Source organism: Dermacentor silvarum, chromosome 9 (genome assembly GCF_013339745.2).
Source record: "Dermacentor silvarum isolate Dsil-2018 chromosome 9, BIME_Dsil_1.4, whole genome shotgun sequence".
Lineage (NCBI taxonomy): Eukaryota > Metazoa > Arthropoda > Arachnida > Ixodida > Ixodidae > Dermacentor > Dermacentor silvarum.
Window position 1 is genome coordinate 105,876,448 of NC_051162.1, and position 26,402 is coordinate 105,902,849.

General features: G+C 44.5%; 1 protein-coding gene and 1 long non-coding RNA gene across 2 annotated transcripts; one reads left to right on the forward strand and one right to left on the reverse strand.

Moving 5' to 3' along the window:
* The first annotated feature begins 9,745 nt into the window (after nucleotides 1-9,745).
* LOC119464900 (uncharacterized) lies at nucleotides 9,746-12,353 on the forward strand. Its single transcript, XM_037725772.2, has 2 exons — nucleotides 9,746-10,108; nucleotides 12,000-12,353. Exons 1-2 carry the CDS (start codon nucleotides 9,796-9,798, stop codon nucleotides 12,221-12,223), a joined length of 537 nt encoding a protein of 178 aa, XP_037581700.1. The 5' UTR covers nucleotides 9,746-9,795; the 3' UTR covers nucleotides 12,224-12,353.
* Nucleotides 12,354-15,850: 3,497 nt separating this feature from the next.
* On the reverse strand, nucleotides 15,851-24,906 carry LOC125940390 (uncharacterized). Its single transcript, XR_007463608.1, has 3 exons — nucleotides 24,873-24,906; nucleotides 18,643-18,847; nucleotides 15,851-16,032 (listed from the first exon to the last, which is right to left on the reverse strand). It is a non-coding gene; the product is annotated as an uncharacterized LOC125940390 (long non-coding RNA).
* Nucleotides 24,907-26,402: the final 1,496 nt, after the last annotated feature.

Consider the following 26,402-nt stretch of genomic DNA (forward strand, 5'->3'; position numbering starts at 1 on the left):
GATCGACTTATTATATTCGGCCGGTCACTGCAACAGAACAAGTGCGAAGGAAATATTAAGCAGGGCGGAATAGTTAGTTACTGTGATCAAATTACGAAAAATACAATGGATTTAGCTGACGCAAGACAGGGGTAACCGACGATTGCTGGAAGAAGGATTCGTCCAGGTGCGTACATATCTAGGCTGATGATGTCGGTCCATCGAAGAATTAATCGCGAATGCGGCTTTTCTCAGAGCTCTTCTCACGTATTTCCGGAATGATTAAACGCGGCATAGAAAAAACCCGCGCTTTTCCTGTGGATCATAAAATAAAATCCTTCCGGTAGAATCCATATCTCACGATGGATATTGAGGTAATTGCGGTTATAGCATTGAAGCAATGTAACAACACACCGTATCGCCACCGCCGAAATGGGTCACGTATGAGCCGTGTAAGCGACCGGGCTCCCCTCTCGCGCTTCCACGCGTGGAGCGTGTGTAAATGTATATCCAGACGCGATTGTGTGAATATATACGTGGGTTGCATTTCGCCAAGCACCGGAGACGTTCTAAAGGATTTTTCTTTGTAATTGAAGAGAGGCACTTATCCAGTGGCACATACTGAGGTACCCAGCTTGGCTAAAAGAAGTTCATTGAAGAACGGCATATTCTCAATAGCAATAGCACCGACCCATGTTAGTGGGACGGAGGTTCATTGAATCCCGGCACATAACCCGTAACCCAAGTTGGTCCGACGGTTGGTTTCAAACCCGGTACGCTCAGTACAACCAGCCCGACACTCTAACCATTACATCATGAACTACCCAGGGATTGAAGTAGGCGAGAAAACTGTTAGAGACATAGATAGATGGACAGTTAGCTATATGTGCCGTAAACTGCGGGCAGTATCATAAGAATATTTGCTTTAGTTATTTGTGCTTACCGCTGCTCTGCTCCTGCTCAACTTTCCTAGAAAATCAAATTTTATGGTCTGGATTGTTCCACGTAATACTTGACGCCGTTACTTGCCTGGTTCGTCCAGACAAAGAAGGCGGATTCGCTTTGTCGGGGGTCTATGTGATGCCCATATCCAACTCCACAGCGAGTAGTGCAAGTGACTGCGCGTTGACGTACAGTAAAAAAAGAAAAGAAAACAAGCTGGTGACAAGATGGCCGCTATGTTTTAGACACCACACACGGCGAGAGACCTTGACGAAAGCAACTTGTCATTTTTAAAAGCGAAGTTTTCTTTGCGAAACCTCCTGCACTCTACCAAGCGAGAGGCTGCTGCTATGCGCGGCTAACGCTGCTGTTGCCTTGGCAAATAGATTACACAGCGAAAAGCACGCATATAGTGAATCAATTTATATAGTGTCGTCCGTACTAACACGGAAGATACGCCGGTGGCCTGCTCTGTTCGCTGCGGGATTACAAAATGAAAGAAACGGTACCTAAATATCCTCACTGCAGCCACCACACGTCTTTAAGGACATGACATAATTCGCTTATTAAAGCGAAGCTTTCTGTGTTTTATTCCCAGGAGTTTGGAGGGTCGGCTGGGTCGTTTTATCGCCGAGTAAATGGGGATGATCCCACAGATAGTGTACATCGCGGTTGCACGGATCCCGGGAGTCACGTGCTGGCGGTCTCTATACGTTTTGCCGTCTTGGCTGGCCGACAGGTAATCGTTATGCTATGCAAAACGCGTTTCATATGGTGAACAATATTACAGCGTTTAATTCGTTGCGTCACGAAAGCTTCGCTTCACATCAGGGGCGTTGGCTCTGAATAACCTTTCCCTTGAAAAACAGGCACGGGACAGCGCCAACCGTTTTATTGCCGCGAAATTTGCACAGCAACAGAGCAGTGGGGTAAGCGCAGTATATATATATATATATATATATATATATTTGATGTGCACTGAAAAACGCTGTTAACAGTCTAACCATGTTAGAGAAATGTATGACTGAACAGAAGAATGCAATGAGTGCTGCAGAAGTGTCTGTCTCATAGAGAACCTTTGATTTGATGTAAATGCGGCACTGGAACAACGCATTGCCATGAGGAAAGATGGAAACACAGTTGCGGTTTTCCCCGTTATTACTTCGAAATAGTTCTGAAATATTTGCTTCGTTGAAATAACTGTTGTGTTCTGTGCAATCGTGAAAGATAACTTTGGTTCGATTTGGCCTGTTCACGCACGAGGCCCTATTTCGCCGAAGTGCCCGTACGATTGTGACACACAATTGGTGGCGAAAAGTGAGAACAAATCAGCTGGCGCCTTCGATGGAAACGACATTTGCGTTTGACATTATTCCGCGATATATAACGACGAATGTTGTTCATAGGAAGCATGACCTGTTTATATTGTTAAATGTCCCGGTGGCTCGACTTTTCTCACTATTAAAAAGTGCGCGGTTCAACTTCCGGGAGGCTTTCGAAGAGAATATAGCATGACATTTTATGTTTCTGCTGTACGCATAAGTTCTGATCATGAAAACGATCCTACGAAAAACAAAGCAAACCACTGAAAGGTTATAAATGTATTCGTGACATTCTATGTTTGGGCTGTACACATAAGCACCGACGATGAAAACGCTTCTGCGAAAAAAAAAGAAGACCACTGAAATGTTACTTTGTAAGAAAAATATAATGTATAGGAGATTATTGTAATATATACAGAGCAGACGCACGCAGTGAAAAGGCAAAAGAAATAATTTTGATAGGAAGCTTGTTTTGCATGCAGCTGCCATTTTCTACTAAAGTTTGCCGATGGGACGTGGAAATGATCTTCATCAATATCAGCACAACTATCTCCGCAATCACCGTCATTATCATGTCTGTATTTCAAAACCATGTTATGCTGTGGTCATAGTCCAAAACAGAATATATGGTTTGAATGGAACCACTGAACTTTCTGAATAAATATTATATTTGATACTACAAACCAGAATATGATGTGAAAAATTGTGAAATTCCACTGAATCAAAAGGAAGGTTACAAGTGTGTCATGTGCATTGTGGAAGACGCAGATATCAAAATCCCGTGTTGCTTGCGTATATGGAAAAAGAAAGAGTCGTCTGACAAGCTTCGTTTGTGGATATTGAACCACCGATTTGCTATTTACTATAAGAGAGTCACGAATCTTAATAAAATCTTAGAAGGCAACCTAAAGGTGAGCCTTAAGTGCCAATCAGAACAGCGACATTTGGCCCTATGACAACGACAAGAAGACTACTGTGGAATGATAAAATATACGTTAACAGGATGTATGACGACACGGCAATGAAGTCACGAAGGCGTCGTGAAAACGGTAAAGCATGTCTAAAATGTGGTATGGAATTCTGTTTAGGACAAATAAGGTTTTGTGTTCTAGGGACATCTGCTAAAGGCACGTGGTGCGGTAACTAAGTTTATAATAGCAACATTTAGAGAAATTAAAGTGAATTTTTCAATTCCTAAAATTCTTTCTCTCAGAGCCTCCTCTCTTGGGCAATGTCACAAGGATGCTTGCTCAGCTTTTGAAGAGCGTATAGTCGTTTCAAAATAATTTTGCTATGTAAGTTTAAAATTATTTTATATTCTTTTGATCCTTTCCCAATTAACTAAGGCATTTTTACTAATAGCCTTGTAATTCCATCCACATGTTGGCCATAGTGAGTGTGAGCCAGTGATAGTGGGCAAACAAAGAAACTGCGACACTCGGGTGCAGTGACGGGGATGTTTTCGCCGCAGTCCAGGAATTTATTATTTATTCCAAGCGATTGCCCAGTTAAATCTCCTTTCTTTATCATTATTATTTGTAGTGCATTTGAATTCAAGCTACGCCATTCATTTTATTGCATCTATCACATTGAATTGATCAGTTTTCTTAAATTTGCAAGTGAATTCTTTTTTCAAGAAGAGTTATCCGCCTGAGTCTTGGCGAATCCCCCCGGTTGAATAGCTAAATCCATAGCCAAATAGCTAAGCCACTACGCCTTAGGATAACAAAAGCAACAAGGATTCCACGAAATCGCATTGCTCTGGCCTTCGGGTCTCCACGGCCATTTGCTGAGTAGATTACGTGAGCGCATATGCTTGTGGAATTGCTCACAGCTCTCGCTATAAAAGGATTACGAAATTCTACGTGGGTTAAACTGTAGTATCTGATAAACATAACGATAAAGAGCAGTTTATATTTTGTGAACCAAGTGCATGAAAGCATATCACATGTTTCAAAGAACAATAGCGACTTAGCTCGCATTTAAGCGGATATAACGTTATTCTTTGGCCAGCTATTATTATCGGCGGCCCTGCGCTGCAAGTGGACTATTCATTAGCAAAAGTGTTTACTGCGTTTATATCACATAGTGCATGCGCACGTAAATAACAAGTTTTAGAAATAGCGTAACCAAGTGGCTTAGCATAAGCAAAAATCCACCCCAGTTTATCCTGTAGGCCCTTTGCATTTCTGGGCTCGCTTTGAGTGCTTTTGTATGGCCGCTGATTGGCGTACCCTAACGGTGAATCCCCAATTTCTAAAGTTCTATAGTCTGTTCTCGTAATGTGAAATGGCACTCACGCAATATGTAGGGAAGGCCAAACATCATGTAGTATGGTGGACAGGAAAAGCCAAGGAAGACATGGAGGTGATGGATCAAAATTACTGCCCTGCGGCAGGCGAATCGGAATTGGGAGTAAGAAATAAGTGAAAATGTGGTAGTTTTGCCCGGAAAGTGCAGCATTGATATCGATAGCAATGTGTTACACAACTAAACGAACTAAGGTTCGTATAAATTGCAGTAAAAATGTTCTTACTATGTAAATTACGAAGCATAGTGTGATTGTGCATCCGCAAACATGAACAGATCTCACACGATGACCACCAACACTCGCGACACTGGCGTGATCAGGAGCGCCGGCGCCGGCGAGCGATTGCTTTTTACTGCATCTCCTTTCAGCGTGTCTCAGAAACTGGGATTAGATTAGCTCGAAGAACTGCAGACATGTGTTGGGACAGAGCGCATGAAGCCACCAGCCATCTCGTCTCACCCTCAGCCGTTGCGTCCGCCTCAGATTAGCTCCGAGATACGGAACGTGGGCCACGTATGCGCTAAGGCGTGCGGACGTCATGTACAACTACGGCCAGCTAGAATAGAAGACGTGCACTCACCTTCTACCTTTATCGCGTGCTTTGTGAAGTGACCTTCAACATTGGGTAAGGGAAGATGGCGCGCATCATGTCACCATTCCTCTCGGCTCACCCTCACACGCTTTACCTCGCAGGCCCCCACCATGCCACGCGGAAAGTGACTTTACTGCACTTGGGCTTTATATGAAACATCACGGCGACGGCGACGGCGAAAATTCGCCTCGATTGCTCATAGAATTCCTATCGCAATAAATGGCAGTTAGTGTAGCATGCAGCGACGTCCCGCACATGCCTGTCGGGTTTAAAGTGCACAGAGGGCTTGGGAGCCTCACGTGTAAACTTTCATCGAGACGAGAAGCCCACGACCTACATTCACAAAATTAGTCAGTCGAACACAGCAGGGCGGGATGTGCAGTCTCATTTGATTTCTCCGAAGAAAAACTTGGCACAGTCATTGCGGGTGAGCACCCAAGAATGGTGCGACATTGTAAAGTTACATTATGTTCAAACAAGCGAAAAGGGAATGAAAGAATGACATAGAAAAGGAATGAATATTACGGAATAGGCAGAAGCTTCACCAATGAAGCCGCCTCGAGCAGATTTGAAACTTCTGAGTTATAAAAAACTTTTATGACAGTGGGTAAACTTGTTTCACATTTAACGAAATGATGCTGCCAAAGTCTTTTTTAGAGACGAGAAAACAAATTAGTAAGAAATCATCAATTGTTTCGGTTTTATTACAAAAAGAAGATCGTGAGCATGGAGTAATAGTACCGCTGTACACATTTGAGGAAAGCAAATAGAAAACGACGAGCTGTTAACTGTCGGAAAATAGTCTAATAAACCGTCTGCACTAAGCTCATGAAGTGTTTCCTTTGAAGCCTATAGATAGTTTTTAGACAGTCGGTCAGCATGGGGCTTTATGCTTTGTCTTGACTGATGTCGAGAGGCTTCCTGAAAATCACCCGTTCGAAGAGAGAAAAATCATGATTTATTTGAGAAAAAGCAGGGAGGTCGGCCTGTAGTTAGTCTTCTAGCCTGCTATTTTGCTCATAAAGAAGGGAAAGAGAAGAAACGTAACCTGCATGAGGAGTGAAACATTACAGATTGCAATACATAAAGCTGACATACAATCATGTGTTGTAGTGGGCCAGTTGGCTCTGTGCCATGTTCAAACATTGTGCTGCGAAGCAGTACCTTCCACACGGACGCAAAGAACTTAGAACGTAAAGACATTAGACACACATGAAGCGCAGACCAGCAACTGTTTAATGACAGCGACGAAGAAAAAGGTATATGTAGCGAAGGTATTGCTTCGTAGTGCAGTGTACTAGGACGTGACGTACTTACAGTTACTCTTGTTTATATGCTGTGTGTAGACTTTGCATAGCCAGAAGGTAAGTTTGTAAAAGAACAAGACAGCCTAGACTTGTGTAGACTAAACAAAAACATTAAATTCATTCACATTAACCACATGTGCTCGGTGTAGTGTACATCAACTACAAATGGCCATATGTACGTGATGAGGATGGTCTCTATTGGCATCCCCCTTGAAACTTCGAAACAAAGAGGCGACAAATGGTCCCCTAGCCTGGCCGAGCTAACCAGACATTACTACATTTATTTCAGTGTAGCATTTTGCATATTTATCCTTGTTTTCTAGCTTCAATAAAATTTATATCTCTATATGGTACAATTATCAATGGCTGTAACAACACCGGCTTTTCAACCTCTTCGCTGCTTTTTTACAAGTGAAGCTTGTCTGGACGCCTGAACGTCCGTGTCTGTTCGCAGAAACTATCATCATCAGCAATGGCTCGAGCGTCGTCGTCTCCTTCCACAGCTGGCTCCGTTGTCGTTCATCATTCCAGCGTAGAATTTCACTTCTCTTCTGTCATCGTAATGGGGAGGCCGCGTTTACGATGGTTCTTCTTCTTTCTGGGGTTTTACGTGCCAAAACCAGATCTGATTATGAGGCACGCTGTAGTGGAGGGCTCCGGATTAATTTTGACCCCCTGTGGTTCTTTAACGTGCACTACAACGCAAGCACACGGGCGTTTTTGCATTTCGCCTCCATCGAAATGAGGCCGCCGCGGCCGGGATTTGATCCCGCGATCTCGAGCTCAGCAGCGCAACGCCTTAGTTGACTGAGGTACGGCGGCATGACCCATTGCTTAAGGGGGTAGGAGCACCTTAAGCAATCGCCCCGGACACTTTAACGTGGATGTTTCCAAACCAGAAGGACAGTGACTCATTAGATTAATGTTTGAACGCTTCTCACTTCAATGTTGCACTCAGGTGAACGTACCCACTACTATAAGACGCCCATGCGTAGATTTGACATTTGCAAACGACATGTGTGACATCGAGATGTCCAAACCCCTTGCAGTATACCACAGCAATCACGGCTACTCTACTCAATTGTAAAAAAATTGACCGGTGAAGTTTTTGATGTTCAATAAAGATGTTTTTCACTGCCAACTTGTCTTATTGATGTCACCAGTATCCAAACAATGCAGATCTTGGTAATCACAAGACCAAATTCCAGCAAACATAAAGTTAATGGCAAATGGGATGTTAGGTATACAAAGGGACAAGCTTCGCTTATCATCCATCTTCACGGAGTGGAAGGGCCGATGATTTTTTTCCGTCAGTGCTATAAACGTCTCGCTTATATCGGCTGCAGACCAGTTAAAAGCTTCCATTGATGCCGATTCTGTGATGGGAGGCTTGATCAGTTTTTTAGGCCAGGATATGTTATCCAATTTAGTTATAGACTCATAGGCTAAAACGCCTGATCGATAAAGAAGAAAAATAGATACCTTGGTGAGTTGATACGGTGTCATTTGGTTTCCTTCGTACTGCTCATTTCAAATAAAATATTCTCTTGGGTGTTCCGCGCTTGTGTTGTCTTGTGTCTTGTTTCTGTGTTCTTCGTTGCCCGTTCTTTCACGCGGCAAACAACAATAACAAAAAAAATGTGGTTGATCCCTCTTATATAGGAATCGGTATAGAACACGAAAGTGAAACGTGTCTTCACAGAAGTAGTGTAATGTTTATTGCACATTGATATATAATGTCTATTGGTGTTTTGTGGCTAAAGCGCCCTTAGGCGTTGATGCACCCACGCTGACGCCTGGTGGCACGTCTCCTCCATCACGACTACCAACGTCGATGACCATGAGCAACCGTCGTACATATGGAAGCTGCACTACGCTGCACACGCTAGCACAACGCGAAAGACGAAGCACGTAACTGACACACTAATACAACGCGCAAGACAAAGCACGTAACTGAATCGTCACCGAGTCAAATCAGCGCGTACAGCGCGTCGTAATTTCAGCCTCCGCGATCAACTTCAGAAACATTTTCAGAGCTAATTGCGGAGGCCACGCTCCGCTGTGCTGAGTACGGTGAACGCCACCTGGCGTTGGTAGTGCTTCTTGATGCCAGCGTCCCTTCGAATGCTGGCATCGAGGCGTCGTAGTGCTGAGACCACCGAAGCGTTCACTGTCGGTGCGCGTTAGTGTCATAATGCAGTACTTCTCTTTTCTGCTCATAGGCGGCGGCACCGCCCCGAGCAAGAGCGCGGGTACACGGAGGAGTGTTAGATATATAAGGCGCGTCTGTGTAGCTCTCTGCAAATGCGTTTTTGGCGCAATGGGTTAAACGCTCGGCGATCTATCGTCGCGGACCGAGAGGTCGTGGGTTCGATTTCCAGATTTTGCATGTTTGTGGAACTTTTTCTTCTGGTTTCTTTCTTTGTATTATGTTCGTGTACATTGTAAGCTGACGTATTTCCGTGACGGAAATACGTCAGTGAAGTCTTGGTGGACCCCGGCATAAAACACTTTCGTGTTAAAATTTGGAGCGTGCTCTGCAGTTTTCTAGCCGGCGCCAGCACTAGCTTACAGCGTAGTGTAGACGACAGCTTCAAACAATGTTGAGTTTCCTACATAAATTAATACACTGACCTCCGTTGATAGTGTCGAGCGCAGATGCAACTAGGTAATGTCCGTCTGTCCACACAAGATTCCTAGGCTAGAGTGTACTACCTAGTCAGTACATGGTGCCTCTACAGCGTCCTTCTGGCTTCCAATGGCCTGGTGATTTTGAAAATTGATCAGTTTGAACAACATGTTGGTGTTATTACGCAACAAATCACAGTGAATAAGCATGTGAGCAGTGACTCTTTGCCCTGCTGTCATTAGAAAACGATGAGTGATTGGAAATTTAGAAAAATAAAGTGTAATAAATAACGTCACAAGGATGTTTGTAGCCTCAATTGCACGAAGATCAAATCTATGTACTAATGTATGTAATTTTTCCCTGCCTTAAGATGCCACTTTACCAACTAGCTCGGATGCAGACCCGGTGCTGATACAGACCCTATGGATGCAGACCTTATGCGTTCATCATTCAGATGAACGATCCCAGTAATCTTAGTGTGAAACAATATTTGCAATCAATTGATTGACTGCCATGTTTTAGAACAGAAAGAGAGTGAAGACATGTTTAGTACCTAGTCTATTGCATTATGACCCCAGCACAGCCCTGTTATCGAATCTCATGGTTTGCGGGACGATTACAGAGCGGGTATAGAAATCAACATCAACACCAAGTATTGATTCTGCAGTACGTGCCATTGTCTGCAAAGAGGAGGAAGACGAAGGCCTGCCGCTATGTCGACGGTGTCCACCACGCAAGACGATGCGAGCGAAGACCCGACGAGTACGTCGTCTAGCACGACCCGCACGGTGGCCGGGAGCGATGGTGGCATGGAGTCGAACCTACTCGAGATGATGAGCCTGAGCCTGAACGAGCTGCAGCAGCTGTCGGCGCTCAACGACGAGGGTCCGCGGGCGCCCGTCAACAGCTTCGAGAGCCTGGCGTCCGACAACCCCGCCGGGTCGAATGAGGACGCCACGTCGAGGCGTTCCAGCCTCGGTTCTTCCGACAGGGCTGGGGGCCGGCCGCAGGCAGCGCTGGTCAGAGGTACCGCTTTCGACGTTACCCTCGTGTGACGCTAAGAGTGTAAGCTTTAGAAAATGCTTTAGAGGAAGCGTCAGTGTGAGCTGAGCACAATGTAACTAGATTCGTGGCGGAGACAGTCAATTAAAATGCTGGCGGATTTCAAGAATTATCGGGCAGGCTGTCTCATGGACGCAGCCACAGGGGGTACCCGAAACATCTTATGCGTGCAGCTGTAGGTGTACGGGCATTAGGGTACAGAAATAATGTAACCAAATAGAGAAATTGGCGTTCATTCACGCATTAAAATGTTTACTTACTTAATTATGATGCAGCTAGTGTGGGTTCATGGTATAATTTTGTATTCGTACTTTCACTCTATTCGTAGTGGGCCTGCCGTGGTCAAAAATGGTGGACGCGGAGCGGCATACCTACGTCTTGCGGCCCGAGTCTCTTCACGCTACTTATGGTCACTACGTGTCGAACGCGAGGGTGCCATAGCCGGGGCAACCGTCAAATTTCTGCGAAAGTTTGCACACTTAGAAGTCTTATAGCTCCTGATGAGCACAGGTTTGAGTTTGGTGGTTTATACCTGCTATGGCTGAGTGAGCTCTCTCATACGTGACCACTCCCGCTTGGAGGTAAATATATACTGCCGAGCTGTGCCTCTCTGAAGGCCGCGCGGGAGGTTAACTTTTTCGCCGAATGCATCATACATGACGTGAAAATTGTCTCATCTGCGCACATAGTCCGTGCATGATCAAGTAATGGCCCTTTTCGTTTACACACCGATGCCAATGAAATGTGCGTGAGTATATAGTACGGTCGCAAAGATATATGTGATTATAGAACAAGATGTTTTCGTGTCATCGAGTTTTAGGAAGCGACCCCCAAGCTAAGCTAACTGAAAGATGTTTCACGTCAAAACGCTCATGTATTTAAATTTAGGTGTACCTTTCTTCGGAAAAGCAGCTCGCCTTCATTCAAAGGTCGTCAGTTGTGGGCAGCAGAAGTGAAGGCAAGGGCCTTTCAGAAGAAAAAGCAGGTGTTATCGCAGGGCACGGAGAAGCCTCCGGAATTAGACAGCACATCAGATGGTTTTTCTGCTTTAGTATAATCGGCATGATGCAACTTGACCCATATTTACTATTTACAATTTCTCCTCACATAGAGTTGCGTGCCATCAACTTGCACAAGAAATTTTTTCTATTCAATTCATTCCTTTCTCTTGCTCATTCTGCGTGGCATACGCGCTCTTCTCAGCCTCTATGCCCACTTGGCTTCGAGCGCCACCCCGTGTAGCCGACGATGCTATTTGACTTTGAAGCAAGCGCTTCAACACACGTTTTAAAAACTACATATTCTCATAATTGACCCGGAATTCTTCCTTACGGCATATGTCTAGGCCCCGGTGCTGCATTGGGACGTCAAACCCAACCATTAGCTTTAGATTGGAGATGATCCGATGTCACTATACGTAGATATAAAGGGCAGAAAATATCTTATTAGCCTACTGCTTCTGCTTGATCAATTTGAATGAAATTCCTCGCATTTAGAGAAACGTTAATCGATAGTGAACGATGAACTCAGCGTCAAATATAGGTTCACTCATTAGGGAGGCATGGTGGGGTATGCTATCGGGTTCGCGTAGTAAAGGACGCAATAAGTGTACAAAAGAAGGCAAAGGAATTTATGGAAACAGCCACTTGGGCATGTTCTTTCTAAAATGCCCTATTGTCGTCGGTGTTGTTATAGCCTTGCCGTCCTCATGGTTCTATCATCGTCGTCGTGGCTTAGTCATTGAAGTCTTGGTCGTCGCTTTCGTCATCCTTATCGTCAGGCCAGCTGTCTCTATTTCGTGTGGCACTAAGTCTTCTTTTTAAAGACCTTCCACGGCATTTGCTTCGTTGCACAGATGACCGCACCGTCACCGAGACGATCTCGGAAGAGGCCAAGGCTCGGCGCTCATCGAACGGCGCCTCGGCCGCCTCGCTGGCCTGCGTGGCGGTCCTGATGGTCGCCTTCCTGGCGGCCATCGCCTACGGGATCTTCCTCTTCCGCCTGGGACACATCCCGGCCCCGGTCAAGAAGACGGGCGCACACCGGTCGGCCAACGACACCGGCGCTGACCGCGGCTGACCGAAGCGCCACTTGGCTGCAAGACGCGGCTTTAGTAGAAAGTGCTCAGCTGGGCTGACCTTGTGTGTTTTATTGTTTGATTCGCTGCCGACAAATGCGCTGTACGATTTCTAATACATCTTTCGTTTGCGCCTTAATACGAACACGTTGTTGCGGCGGCTACGTTTAGCATATTACCGAAACGTTCAATGCTCTTGTGCCTTCGAAAGGAAAAGCGCCCTTTTTGGCATTAGCTTTAGATTGCGCAAAAAAAATGTAAGTTCCATAAAATTAAACGCTCACCACTCTTCGTTAGAGACCCCAACATGAAGCTTGACCTCCTCATTTCAATGACATTATGTGAACATCTTTACTGAGGAAGTAGATAGATGAAAGGAAAGTTGAACATTGAAAAATCGCAGAAATGTATACCAATACGTATGTAGAGTGATCGGTAATGGTATCGGCATTCCTAACTGATTTGGTGCCTATGTTCATTTGAATGTTCCTTTGATTATTCACCCTCGTTATGGTACGTCAAGCGCTACGGAAAGTTCTGTCTCGGTACATATGTTTCTCCGCTTTAAATTGTGCCTTAATGTCGTCCGTGATGCGCGTTATTTCTTATTTTATGCAGATAGTTAAGGGTATCAAATTGACCATAGATAGGTGCAGGAGTTCTTTTTATAATGTGATAAAACTAACGTTTCCTCCCTCAGCGCAAGTATGTGAGACGCGATGCTAGCGTCACCCTAAGAAAAGCGATGGCGTCATGACGAGAGTCGGATGAAAAAGCTAGAATTATGATGATGCAACAACAACGACGGCGTCACGAATATGAGCACATAGATAGTGGCCCAAGCTGTTAGGCAATTTGGCACACTGGGTCAGCGAAAAGGCGTGAATGATGACGTCATAACGAGAGTCGCATGACGAAGCTAGAATGATGACTATATGGAACGATACGACGGCATTACGACCGCGGGCCCATATCTAGTATGCCAAGCTGGTAGACATCTTAGGCCTTCTGCGTTGGCGTAAGAGGCTAGCTAGATAGATAGATAAATAGATAGGCTCAAAAGACCCGAAGTAGGCAAAGGATACTAATCGCATTAAAACGTAAAAGAAGTGAAGCAAAAAAAAAAAAAAAACTGTCGGCCCTTCCACTGGGGTGGAGATGGAAGGCCAGCGCAGCTGTACTATGGTGCGGATTATGTATTTACAATTATGACTATTAAGATGTGATGGTGCAATTGGTTATTTGACCTATTAAAGAATGAGAACGATATATGATCCGGTGGTTTTCATTTATTTAGTGACCACAGGGACCATGGCCTTAGGGTCGCTACGGTACACCGCCATAGGGTGTACGGCAAAGGTTGGCACGTTCTTCATAAACACGTCACCAACGCCGCGTGCGTTCGGTGCGAACGCGGGCAAAACGGCGCCGCCGTCGACAGCAGCTGTGCGCGTTCTTTGTGTGACCGCACACAACCGCTGTCAAAACGCTGGCTACGTGACGAACGGCTAAACGCGTTGCCGACACTATTAGGGGAGAGGCGGGCGAGAGCACAGAGAGAGCCGGCGGCAGAGGCCGGCAGGGCTGTGCGCATGCGCCACAGTGGGAGAGCTGTAGGAATGATTTTATTGAAGAAAATGACGCTCCTTCAATAAAATCACTACTACTACTCTCCTTCCTATAAAGATGTTATGGCGCTGATGTCGGTGGAAACCAGTGATCGAGAACCTTGGTTTCTGAACTGACCTCAGCATCATAGGCAAGCTGGACCGTTGGTCTCTGGTCTGATTAGAGCATACGCAAGTATGACCTAATGGGCTAAATGAGTTCCATGGTAAACATTGCTCGGTTGGAGGATTTAGTTTGCCGTCGTTGCAGGCCACGTTGCGGTGACACTCATCGCTGCCCTGAGTGCACATAAGCGCTAACCGGAGAACAGCCGTGCAATGACTGAGAGCACGAGTTTTAATGGACTGAAAGAACGAGATAGCACAACGCATTTGCTTCTTAGTAGATGTGATGTGGGCTTTCATGTTAAGACAGTGCCTAATATTACATGTGCCGGGATGTCTGATTAAGGTGATACCACGAAGAATTTTCAGAAGCAGAAAGACGTCCGATTTTCAGCGTTTGAACCAAGACGTGCCTAAGTATGAGACAATTATGATGAAACTACTACGAACAAAAATGAATTTCTTAAAAGGCACCGTGCATGGGCGGAATAGATAATAAAATGCTCCGGAACACCCGGCTTAGCTTTTAGTCACGCCCTGGCGCATGTGTACATACTGAAATAGCAGCGATATACTTGCAACATTGTTTGGCATGACTTCTGCGAAAAAAGGTGCGTCATATATTTTCGAATTTATTATTCTTCGAGGACATTTGTAAATTAGTGACTCATTAGACAGGAAGATCAATACCAGGAATCAAGCGCCGTCATAAGGAGCACACGTGTACACGCGAGTGTCACCTATTTATTTTCATTTAATTTAGTTTCATTTTCAGTCCCATTGAGTAATTTGGTAGGTTGCCATTCTTTTGTGTTCGCTTGTCTTGCCTTCCTGCTTAGCCATGAAGATCAAGAAGCAGAGAGGTGCAAAATATAAAGTTCTTTGATAGAAATGGTTCTGAAGAGACACGCACCCCAAACTTCTTGAATATGTTGAAAAAATTAACGATGGTATTTTCTTTTGCACTCCTTTCATTGCTTTCCTGAAGCTCACTACAACACGAAAGCGGTGTGAACTAAAGGAAACATGGCGCCGCCGGCAGGACAGAAGCTCAAGCGTGCTGAAAGCGTGCCACTCGTGGCAACCATGCCACGAGTGGCCGTGGACGTATCTGAAGGTAACAAGTAGTGGTGGTCACGAGACAGAACCTTTTCGCTCTCAGGTTCTCCTGGTGTGTTGGTGCGGCTGTTACGTTAGCTTGTACAATACAATAAACGTGTCGTTGATCGTCTCGCTGTTACATCTCACAAACTGTAATGCACGATCGCAGTGCGTTAAGTCTGGCTGAAGAATGAGAGTAGAGGGTTCCACACTAAACACAGACATGTTCTAACTCGCAAGAAGAATCCAAAGAGGTGCAGAGATAAAGGGACGATACAAAAGTTAGAGGGCCGGAACAAGCAACTCTCTGCCCAACTCTCCACCTTAAATGTTCCATACTAAGTCGCTATTCGATTCGTATTCCATTCGGCCTCCAAAATGTCGAATGGCATACCACTACTATACCCCACCGGAGGTGGAGGATTTCCCACGTGGTATGTGCATCTCTTCGACTCGCATTCACACTGTTTGTTAAAAATTGGAAGCATACAACGAACACATTATTGCAAGAAGTGTTGGGTTCGGTAATCTGCCTTAAAATTACCCACGGATGGGCATTCACGTATACTTTAGGTCATGGGATTCTCATGTCGTCGACAGAGCCGCCACACTGGAGCTTCCTAAACTCACTGCTTTGTTTAGGACCCTGCGGCAACAGTGCCTCCCGTCTTTGCGAACACAAGAGCTCTCGTGGCAGGGCACACACGTCCTCAAAAATATGGCGGCGACCATGTCGCATCACTGAAAACCTTCTATAAGACAGGAAAGAACACTTTAGTGAGAAATTATCTTTATTGCGCCGTATTTTCAAAATGATAGTGGTAGTTGATGGATTAGGTGAAGTGTGTTTTGTTTTGAAGTTTCAGAAAAAAGGCGCAGGTGTTCTTGAAGGCCACAGGGTATCCTGGTATAAAAAAAGATGACAGAAGATGTGTTTTGAAGATATTTGTCCGCCGCATATAAACTTCTGGAATTCCCTGATAAAATAAAAAAAAGAACACCAATAAAAAACCGAACAGTGAGGGAGCGAAGCTTCTTGGTACTAAGCTTGATAATCGCTACTCTAATAAGGAAAGTATGAGCGTACTAATCGGAAATGTTTTACAAACATAAACGAAAATATTGGCGCATGTGTCCGTCAGAACGGCAAATTTTATTATTCCTTACAATAGGCGGGCTGCGATTTTTTTTTTCACATGAAGCAGATGTTTTGGTAGCCGAATTGAGATATTTGCACATGCAGCTCGAATCAAGGCAGTGTAACATGACAAATGACCGATGGGCAAATTCAGCTTTACTGGTCTTTCGCCAGATTTGGATAAGAAGTCTCCTAGTTTGTTTAAAATGTCCATACTTTCATGCTAAGGGATTCGTAACATTGTAGAGCATTGTGTGCTACAAACAAGCAAGCAGGTGTACCACACGAAAACTATTGAGCGGACAGGATGAAGACAAAAGATTTGAGTAAATACAGCGCAGAAATCAACATTGTGAAATAAGTGGACCTACTGATAAAGGGGTGGGGGAGGCGGGGGGGGGGGGGTGCAGTTTGAAGCGAAAATCTCAGGACTTCTCCGCCTAACTTTCACAGCTACCTGTCATAGACAGCGAACAGCAGTTGCGTGAACGATGGCAGGGGAGACACAGCAGTGATTATACCGACATCGAAACATTTTGGTACAATAGTAAAATCGCGAATCAGAAGTATTTTTACGATATTTAATAGGTATAGGGTTCCTAAGGCGACGTTTCTCGGCCTTAACTGCTTATACCGTACATGTCAATACTTCTTCGCTTTAATTTCATTATCTAGTAGCTGGTGCAAGACTTCATGCATGCTGTTGCGCAAACCATGCTGAGTAGCTCTTAATAAATCACTGCATTAGTTCTGGAGATTCATCGATGCTGTCATGGCGCATAACTTTTTAATTTCTTGTTGACCAGCGCAACAGGCCTGTAGCCTTCTACAACAGCTTAACATTTATTTGTCGCCATTTTATGCTGTTAAGGTGGTACGAGTTTTGTCTGTATGACTGCTGTTGGTGGTCTTTATCAAAGCTGGCCACAAAAGCGCTAAATGTATCTGTCTTGTAGGATGGATTCCAGCTCGGAAACATTTTTTATTGGACCAATCACACATAGTTTTTGTTTGTAGAAACAAACAGATGTTTGCAGAGTTCTTCAGTACTGATCATCCTATATTGTCAGCACCTTGTACTGCGACAGGTTAATCTAGAGAAAGCGTTTGAACGCATCAATTACGCCTTCCATTTTGGGCTGTTGGAACCTGCTTATGTTCGTTCAACTGCACATAAAGGGGTCCCAATTTGCTATAGTCGCAGTTCTCGCAACAATAACAATTGTGGTCGTTAAGAAACTTTCTATTTTTTTTTTCATAAGGCATAGGCATCATCACAAAGCATCATCGTCATCAGCCTATTTTTCAACCATCATCGGCTTATTTTTATGTCCACTGCAGGACGAAGGCCTCCCCTAGAGATCTCCCTTAACTCCTAACTTGATTTAGCCAATTCCTGGTTGTGCCAGCATATTTCCTAATTTCATCCTCTACCCAATTTTCTGCCATCCTCGACTGCGCTCCCCTTCCCTTGGCATCCATTCTGTAATTCTAATGGATCACCCGTTATCTGTCCTACCATCGCATGGCCTCGCCAGCTCCATTATGTCCTCCTAATGTCCGCTAGAACGCCCATTGTATATGATTTTTTGTCTGTACTTAATTTGGAGTCTTTATGTATAAGCATCTTAGGATGTAGCGCCGTTGAAGGATTGAATGTCTCAGGCAAAGAGTGCAGGATGTTTCCTTACGCGGATGACCTGGCTTTTTACTGTGAAGAAAAACGTAACATCCAAAGAGTGTTATTGTTAACTAAAATTAGGCGCGGCCCCTGATGACCTGAATAAATCAGCCCAGAACGTTGAATCTGTAGTTGGGTTTGACAAATCACTATGCGCTTAATGATGCTGCGGTGTTCCGTTGATAATTTTTTTCTATACAAAAATTCTTTACTGCCCCTAAAAAGTGGTTACATACAAAGGGAAAAGAGTGCTCTTTAGTGGCGCTGGCGCGTAAGGAAACAGGAAAAGCAGTAAACCCACTATGATATTACTACCCAGCGCGCTTTAATGTTGAATACCTGTGCAACAAGAGTAATTTTTTTGATAGCGAGTGCGCAATTTCATTGGGAACCAGCTGCAATCAACAGGTGTCCAGTAACACAATGTCTCCAAAACCTCAAAATTGGCTATAATATTCATACATAAATACTCATGTTTTAACATATATATATATATATATATATATATATATATATTGCCTCGTTGACTCTGGTAGGAAGGTGTCTCTATTATAATTTTGTGTTTTTTTGTTGTTGTTGTATCCTACAAAATAAAGCAAGATTATATATATATATATATATATATATATATATATATATATATACCTCCTAAAATTCATTGTAGTTACAGAAACAGAAATAGCACGCGCTACACTCCCCTTCTATCTGACCTCACGTATATCTGGAAATAACAACCACCAGATCTGAAAAACCAAACCATATACTTACCGATGCTTTCTATAGGATCATTCGTCTTCGTAATCTTCATATTCAAGGCCACAAAAGTGCGCACAATCACCCAATGTTTCAAAGCTGTTGCAACTTGTCTCCATGTTTGCAATGGTCTCTTCACAGCGCTCAGTGCTGGTATCGAAGTAGTGAACTGTATATCTCAAAAAACCATATGGTTCAGGCTTTGGACATTGTTTACACACTGAAACCAAATTAAAGGGGCCCTGAAACACTTTCTGAACACAGTAAGAAAACGTTGCCTCTCTGTTAACGAGGCGACTGCGTTCATGAGCCAACGTTTATTGCACTGTATGCAGCAAGGAATTCACAATATCGTGTCGAAAACAGTTACGAATCGCTTGCTCTCGCTTCCGCGATGTTGTCATACAGCGTCATCGCAAGCAGCTGGACCAACAGCAGCTATTGACTGGTTTCGCGATTGGGAGAACATCCTCAGTAATAGAAACAGTGCTCATTTGAGCTAAAAAAGTCGCACTTTCGCCAGAAAGGCGAAGCATCGATTGCGATAGCAAATTGGGGGACAGCTATACGAATTCAGGATAGTACTTTTATCGGCCGTACAATTTTGTAATCATAGGCATACTAACTCAATAAGCTTGGTTTCACGTGCGCACAAGCAAACATGAACGCATCTCCCTCGATGACCGCGGAAACTCGCTGTCAAAACACTGTAGTGAGCAAGCGCGGCCTTAGCAGCGAGCGGATTTACCTTCGTGCCGCCACTGGCATTCACAAGAAATAATCCACGAAAACACAGCGCAGAGTGGACTCTGCCCCCACTGCAGATACGGCCGCCAGGGCGCGTGCGCGCGGCGTAGAACACACCGCCCCCTCCCTACCCTCCCCGCCGGAGCGTCACTGGAAGACGCTTCCTTCCCGCTTCCCTCCCTTGCATGCGCTAGATTGAGCCGCGATCAGCGGTTCACCCTCCCACGCTTTGATTCGCAGGTACAGCGTACGGCAGGTGGCGACGATATTATCGCACTTGGACTTTATATGGAACCTCACGGCGACGGCGATGCCGACGCCTACGGCAGAAATGCGCCTGGAGTTTTCGTATAATTGCTATCGCAATAATAAATAAAACTACATATGTCTGCGATCGCAAAAAAGATAGAAAAATCTTTTCATCTTCGCAGAGCCGGTCTAAACACGACAGTTTTGCTATACGACTGCTGCGTGTGGCCTACGAGATGAAACGCGGAGCGTTGATAGCGCGACCTCCACTGGATACCGCCACGAGCCGTCTCGCGTCCAACCTTTCGGCTGGGTCAGCGTTTCTTGCCGTTTCCCTTATGTAGCTTCCAACGCGCTAGTGAAAATGAAAGGAGACAGAAAGCGGCTCATCGGTCCGACAGCTTCGCTCGAGCTTGAAGGATTCGAAACAATTTTGCGGCAGGAGATTTGTGAGGCCAAGTAAGTTAATAGTGATGAGATTCTATGCTTAGGTAAAAAAAAAGTACTTCAGGGCCCCTTTAAACTTCGTTGATCACGTTAGACAACGTATGACCTTGGACTAGGACTTTGAAAGACAGTAAAGACAATGAGGGTTATGTTCTTACTTGTTTCTTGTTTTTTTTTTCTCGCGTTGTCTCGATTGCACTCAGGATGTTTCATCCTGAAGTCTACTTTAGAACTTAAGCGGAACAACCGCGTTTGTTTTTTTATACGTGCATTTATTCTATTACAGCGATGCTGCATACCTCTCGTTGGTCGGAAAATTTCGTGGCGTAAACACAAAACTCTATACCCCCTACCAGCTGGGCTATAGCTTCGCCGAGCTGGGGGAGAGAGAGCTGAGAGAGGGTGAAATCAGAGTATAAAAATAGCATCGCGTAGCATGAAGAATTTGAAGAGTAAGATCACGTAAATCTCACCGCAGAACAGTGATATTGCGAATTTTTTGAGGCACTCCATAAAAAGCGCACGGCTAACAATAATCGTTTATGAGATGCTGTTCTATATTTTATTCAGCAAGCAGAAATAAGCATAGTGCATATCATCAATCACGTTGTTTCGCACATCGCTAAATGAATAGTAGCAGCAGCATAAAACATATTTTCTTATACACTGCCATGTACATAGGGTGTCCCAGCTAACGTTAACCAAGGGCCCTATAACGAAAATGTATTCCAATCTATTGACGTCACATTTACTAACCGCACACGCAGGCATCGGGCGGTGACCAGCAGCGTTGTTTGAACCGACCAACCAAACGCTCTCCTCGTTTATAGGATGTCCCTTTTGTTTGCGTTCAAAACGAATAGCATTGTCTACATTAGCAGGTTTTTCTGATCGAATTGGCTAACAAGAGTTGAGGAGGACACAGCACGGGAGAGAGTTTCAGTGGGGTGAGCTAGCGCAGGGAAAGCAGACAATTGGATGAGGAGGGTGGTGCCGGCGTCTGCGATTGGCCTGCTTATGCCGCTAAAACGGATCATCAGCAAAGTGTTGGCAGAACGATGTCGTAAACGTGCAGAAAGGGCTCAACAACGTTATGCTGCCAGAAAAGAAATGTTTATTATGCGAAAATAAATTATTATCTTTCATTATAACCTTATTATTAATTCTTATTTTAAATAATAATTATTATCATTGTTATATGCCAGTGCGTAAGTGTCAGATTAACGAGCTTAGTTTTCACTGTTTTGTGACGTCGCGTGACAGAATGCTGAAGTAATTGCAGCATCTACACATAAAATGTGTAGAATAAGAAATAATTTTTTGCACTGCGTAATCATGCATAATTAGTGTGCAGACCTCATATCAGAGGACACTTTTCGTGTCGTCGCGTGACGGACAGGTGAAGCGGGGGTGGCCCAAAAAATGTTGGATCAATCGGTGAGGTCTGATTTCAGAAACGAAACACAGTTTGGAACAGCTTTACGTTTTAGAGCCCCAAATTGATAAAAATGTTGCGTTTGTTAAATTATAAGGAGTGGCGGTTGAGAATTGGGTTGTGTGAATCGTATGATTTATTGCGAGAGCCGTTCTGAAGGGACAATGTTTGACTGATGCCAACTAGCGGTTGAATCATCTTGAACGTTTTTTTGTAAACAGTGATCATCACAACTGTGATCGTCATCCCCATCATTACCATCATTTAGATAATCGTAGTGGTCACATACTCTGTAACCCCAGGGGCACTTACCGTGTGGCACCTACCTATCGGACTCAGTGGTACTTATATTTAGACTGTACTATCCTCGGGATCAGCCCGTGAAAGAGGCTGGAAGCAGGTTAGAAATAGACACACCCAGTATGCAAGTGGTGGTAACTCGCCATGAAAGGTATTGTCTTCAAAAAATGTCGCAGTTTCGCCGGAAAGGCGAAGCATCGATTGCGATAGCAAATTAGTAGGGAGCTATTCGGAGTAGGGATAGTAGTTTTATCGGCTGCATAAACTTGGACACATTGGCTTACTAACTGAATTAACAATCGTGGTGTCAGCGCGCACAAGCAAACATGAATAGATCACACTGAATGACCGCAGCCAACGACTGTCAAAACGCTGGCAGCATGCGCAGGTTCGCGCGGTCTATCGCTTCAACGGAAACTGAGCGGCGAATGCACAGCGCATACAAAGGTCAGAGCCGTGTAGAGATAAGAGACGGTGCGGGCGATCGGCACCGCCGGGCAAAGGGAAGAGAAGTTGTTGGCAGAGGAGAAGCTGCCCCCCCCCCCCTCCCCCCCTCTTCCCGTTTCTTGCTTTCGCGTGGGAGATTGAGTGGCAAGATACGTCTTTGGTGCCGGAGCACTGCGCCGCCTCGCCCCGCCTCCCTCCCTCCCATACCCCTACGGCCTTTCGCGCGACGGTCGCGTTTGCTTTCCACCGTGCGTTCGCTCTCCGTGATAGCACCCGGGTGAGTTCGCCCTCCGTGATAGCGCGCTTTCGCTCGCGCATACCGCGCGCGGCGACGATTTTATCGCTCTTGGAATCTATACGGAACCTCACGGCGACGGCGATGGTGACGACGACGGCAATGGCGACGCCGACGGCAGAAATCCGGTTGAAGTGTCCATATAATTGCTATCGCAATAAAACTGGTACCCTATACTGAGTGTTGGACCATTACCTGCCATGACACCCTTTTTTATCTGCGGTTGAATTTTGCACAGACGTACCACTTTGCTTGATGAATATTTTAATAACACGCACGGAAGCTTTACTTACTAGTTTCGTTAACGATAAATGCGATGTTCGCGTTGTCTGGAACGACGTCCCCACTGATGTTGCTGCAACCAAGCGCCCAGAATAAACCATTTGTAGCGACATCCCTCCCCGCCTGGCCTCTCCTCCCCCTGTTATCCTCAGCAGCCGTTACTGTGCCTTGTCGCTCGCCCTCTCACTTCACTCGTTTTGGCTGCTGTGTGCATGTGAGGCCTATAGAACTCTCGTGCACCGCGTTGGTGTAATTTGTATTAATAATAAGTTTTGCGCTTGCACTTTATGTCGCGTACTTGTGCGTTTATTGTTTCAATGGCGCTTGCGCAGTATCCTAGGCCTCTTTAGGCTTGCCAGATGTGAAATATAAGTCCTTTTTATTGCAGAAAAAGTGTCACGCAAATCGAGTATGATATTGTGGTCAGCGTTGAAGTGTAGGCGAACAGAAGGCACTAGTGTTATCACCTGATCAACAATTTGCACCCATCGCATTCACGAATGATAGTGACATCCCTCCCCACCTGTCCTCTCCTCCCCCTGTTATCCTCACCAGCCGCACTTTACCTTGTCGCTCACCCTCTCAGTTTGCTCGTTTTGGCTGCGGTGTGAATGTGAATATTTCTGTGAGCATGTCCTACGTGAAGCTCCTAGAAACACTATGTGAAAACACTGTGTTTAGAGAAACACCTAAACAAGCTCGTACTGATCGGTAATGTAACGCAGTCATCAAATGCCTTGTTTTGTCCCTGCAGATGGCTAGCAGTTAGGGCTTTCATATTTGTAAAAAGTTTTGTGTCATGCAAAAGGCGAAGGACGTGATAGATATATGCGAGCGCGCACACTTGCCTGTTTATACTGCGTAATTTGCCTCTCGTTTTGCGCTAAAGAAAAAGAAAGAAAAAATTTGGAAGTAACTCTGTTCATTGGCCGACTCAGTAACAGTCTAGAAGCGGCAAGCTGACGTCATAGAATTTCTCACTATAATACCTAGAGGGAAAACTGGCGCTGGTGTGCTGTGGTATCCGTGGGAATGCGGGTATATTGTGACTTCGGATTGGCATCGTTCTTGGAGAGCCAGAATGCCTTGAAGACGCGCCTGGCTAGCACCGTTCCGTCTGTCACAAAGATTCATTTCCTGCTAAAAGAGCACGTAAAAAACTGCTTTAGCTTTATTAATGCGCAAAAACATGTTTTTTTTTTAATTTTGAAGATTTACTATTGGATGCACAATTATATGAAACGTAAAAAGTATCAGCTGGCCGCTAAAGTTGGAGGGCAGACGACAAGATTATCGCTCGCTTTGGAAAAACTTGTCTGTTCTTGCTTTTCTTCGCTTCATTCGGCATTGTAGGTGAGTAAACTTTATTGAGAGATGTAATATGGGTGAATGAAAGCCTATTATGTAGATTTTACTTCAAGAACGCATCATTTGTGTAGCCATATCCACGTTTTAGACGAAGCCTCGTTCAACACCAGCCAACACAAGCCTCGCAGACACATATCCCGTCATTCCCATGAGGGCACGGTGCCCTTTAAGAAACTTGCATAGACGGTGGCGCCAGTTTACCCTCTAGGTGTTATAGTGAGCAACTCTATGGCTGACGTAGGTTGCTTCCGCTTATCACGAATTGCGTGTTCCACGTGACCATCGCAGCCTATCGCAAGGACAAGGTGGTTGCCGTTTGAGCCAAAGAGCGGAGTTCGTTCCTTCCAAATACTTTTCGAACCGCCATGTTGCGGCGTGAATTACGCAGGACATAGTGCCATAAAAACGACTTCGTGGGTTGTTTCCGAACACAGTAGCAGTTTTCCTATCGGGAGCTTCGCTCTGATTGAAAAAAAAACGCGTTCGCTTAATCATTATTTACTGATTAGCCTGATAACGACAACAGAAAACGTGTATTGATGGTGGAAAATAACCAATCACCGAATGCCGTAGGTCTAATATTCGCATACTATATGAGCTTTTTTTACAAGTGTGGCGAAAGTTAGCTGGGACACCTTGTATAAAATTTTTGTTACAAGAATCAAGATAACTTACCTTCAGGGTACCTGCAAGTGCCATATTTAAAACAGCCTGAAAAGAAAAGGTAGGGATCGTGCATTATTTTACACATTTCTAAATATGAATTCATTCCTAAATGAAAAGCAGTCTTTTAGACCTTTGTCAGGAGGTCAGAGACATATGCTTTTGATGTGTGGCAACTATGTGTACAATACCTATAGCACTTTTTCATGCCGCTTGTTTCCGTAAAGACAGGTGCAACAGTGAAGTCTGGAATACGGCCACACCCATCAAAGATTTCGTAAGAACGTTTTATAAAACGCAAGGAATTTATGTAAAGTTGTAAAGCCCTTGAACTATTTCATTTCTCTGTTACATAAGTAAGAATTCTGTATATGTCTAATGCAGCCTAAATACAAACAAAAACAGATTTAAATATGTTTTCAAAGCTAAAAACGAACTTCTGTGAATAAGCTTTCAGCACAGCAAAATATCCGGACCCAACGCACTTTTTAGATTAATTTATTGCCATAAAACTATATGCGATTTGTACAATTTTATTTATGGTCCTCCTATGCTACGGGTAATCGCGTGCAATGATAATATTTATGCCTTGCACCAGTCACAACTTTAATGTCACGCAATGTTTATTTTTCATAGACTATGCAATTCATAAGCTATACCGAATTGCAAACAGCAGTTCATACGAATGAACACTGCGAGTTCCCGACGGACTATATGGTCACGAAGACGAAAGTGAAGTTTGTTGTTTATCGAGGAAAGAGCGGCGAGCAGAGGTGTACGCCGAGAGAAGTACGACGCGAGAGACAGTGGAGAGTTTGAGAATTACTTGCTCGTTTCATTCCAACGTCTGCAGCCGAATGGAAATGGTCGTGTGCACATGTGCTTCTGTGCGAACGTGCTCTCTCATGCACATGCTACGCAATGTGACGCCCGCGCCAGTCGTCTGAAAGTTTTTTTTTTAATCTGGAAGAGTTACTTGGCGGTGACATGAGAGAAGTATGCGTGCAAGTGTGGTCTAATGATTAAACGTTGGGCTTTGGCGCTGGGTAACTAAGGTTTTTTTTCTTAATTTTCTGTGTGTGAGCTATTCGGTAAGAGAGCAGAAGCACCCAGTAGCAGCAAAAGTCAGCAAAGTTCATGAAGGTTCGGTAAGAAAGCTTCGTGTTTCAAAAAAAAAGAAAGAAAAATTGCGCTCCCATATGCATCTATGTTGCGTATATAAATGCTTCGTAAGTAAAAGAATGTGACAAACTTCAGTGTGTTAGGAAGATATCCAATAGCAAAGTAATAAAGTATTTTTAGCGTAATAGAGATCAAATGGTAACTAATACTGTCTGTAAGAGCTACGACGCTTACTTGAAGTTTGTCTGGTTTCTTTTCGCTGTGACGGAAGTATGATAATTAGTTTACCACTTCAAGTGCGTTCTCCAACAATATCTTCCCGCATCGCACCCTGCAACATATACGTGATGGTGGCAGGTTGTAGAGACATAGAGACAGTGGTTGTGGAGAGGAAGGGACACTATTTTCAGCAAACCTTTA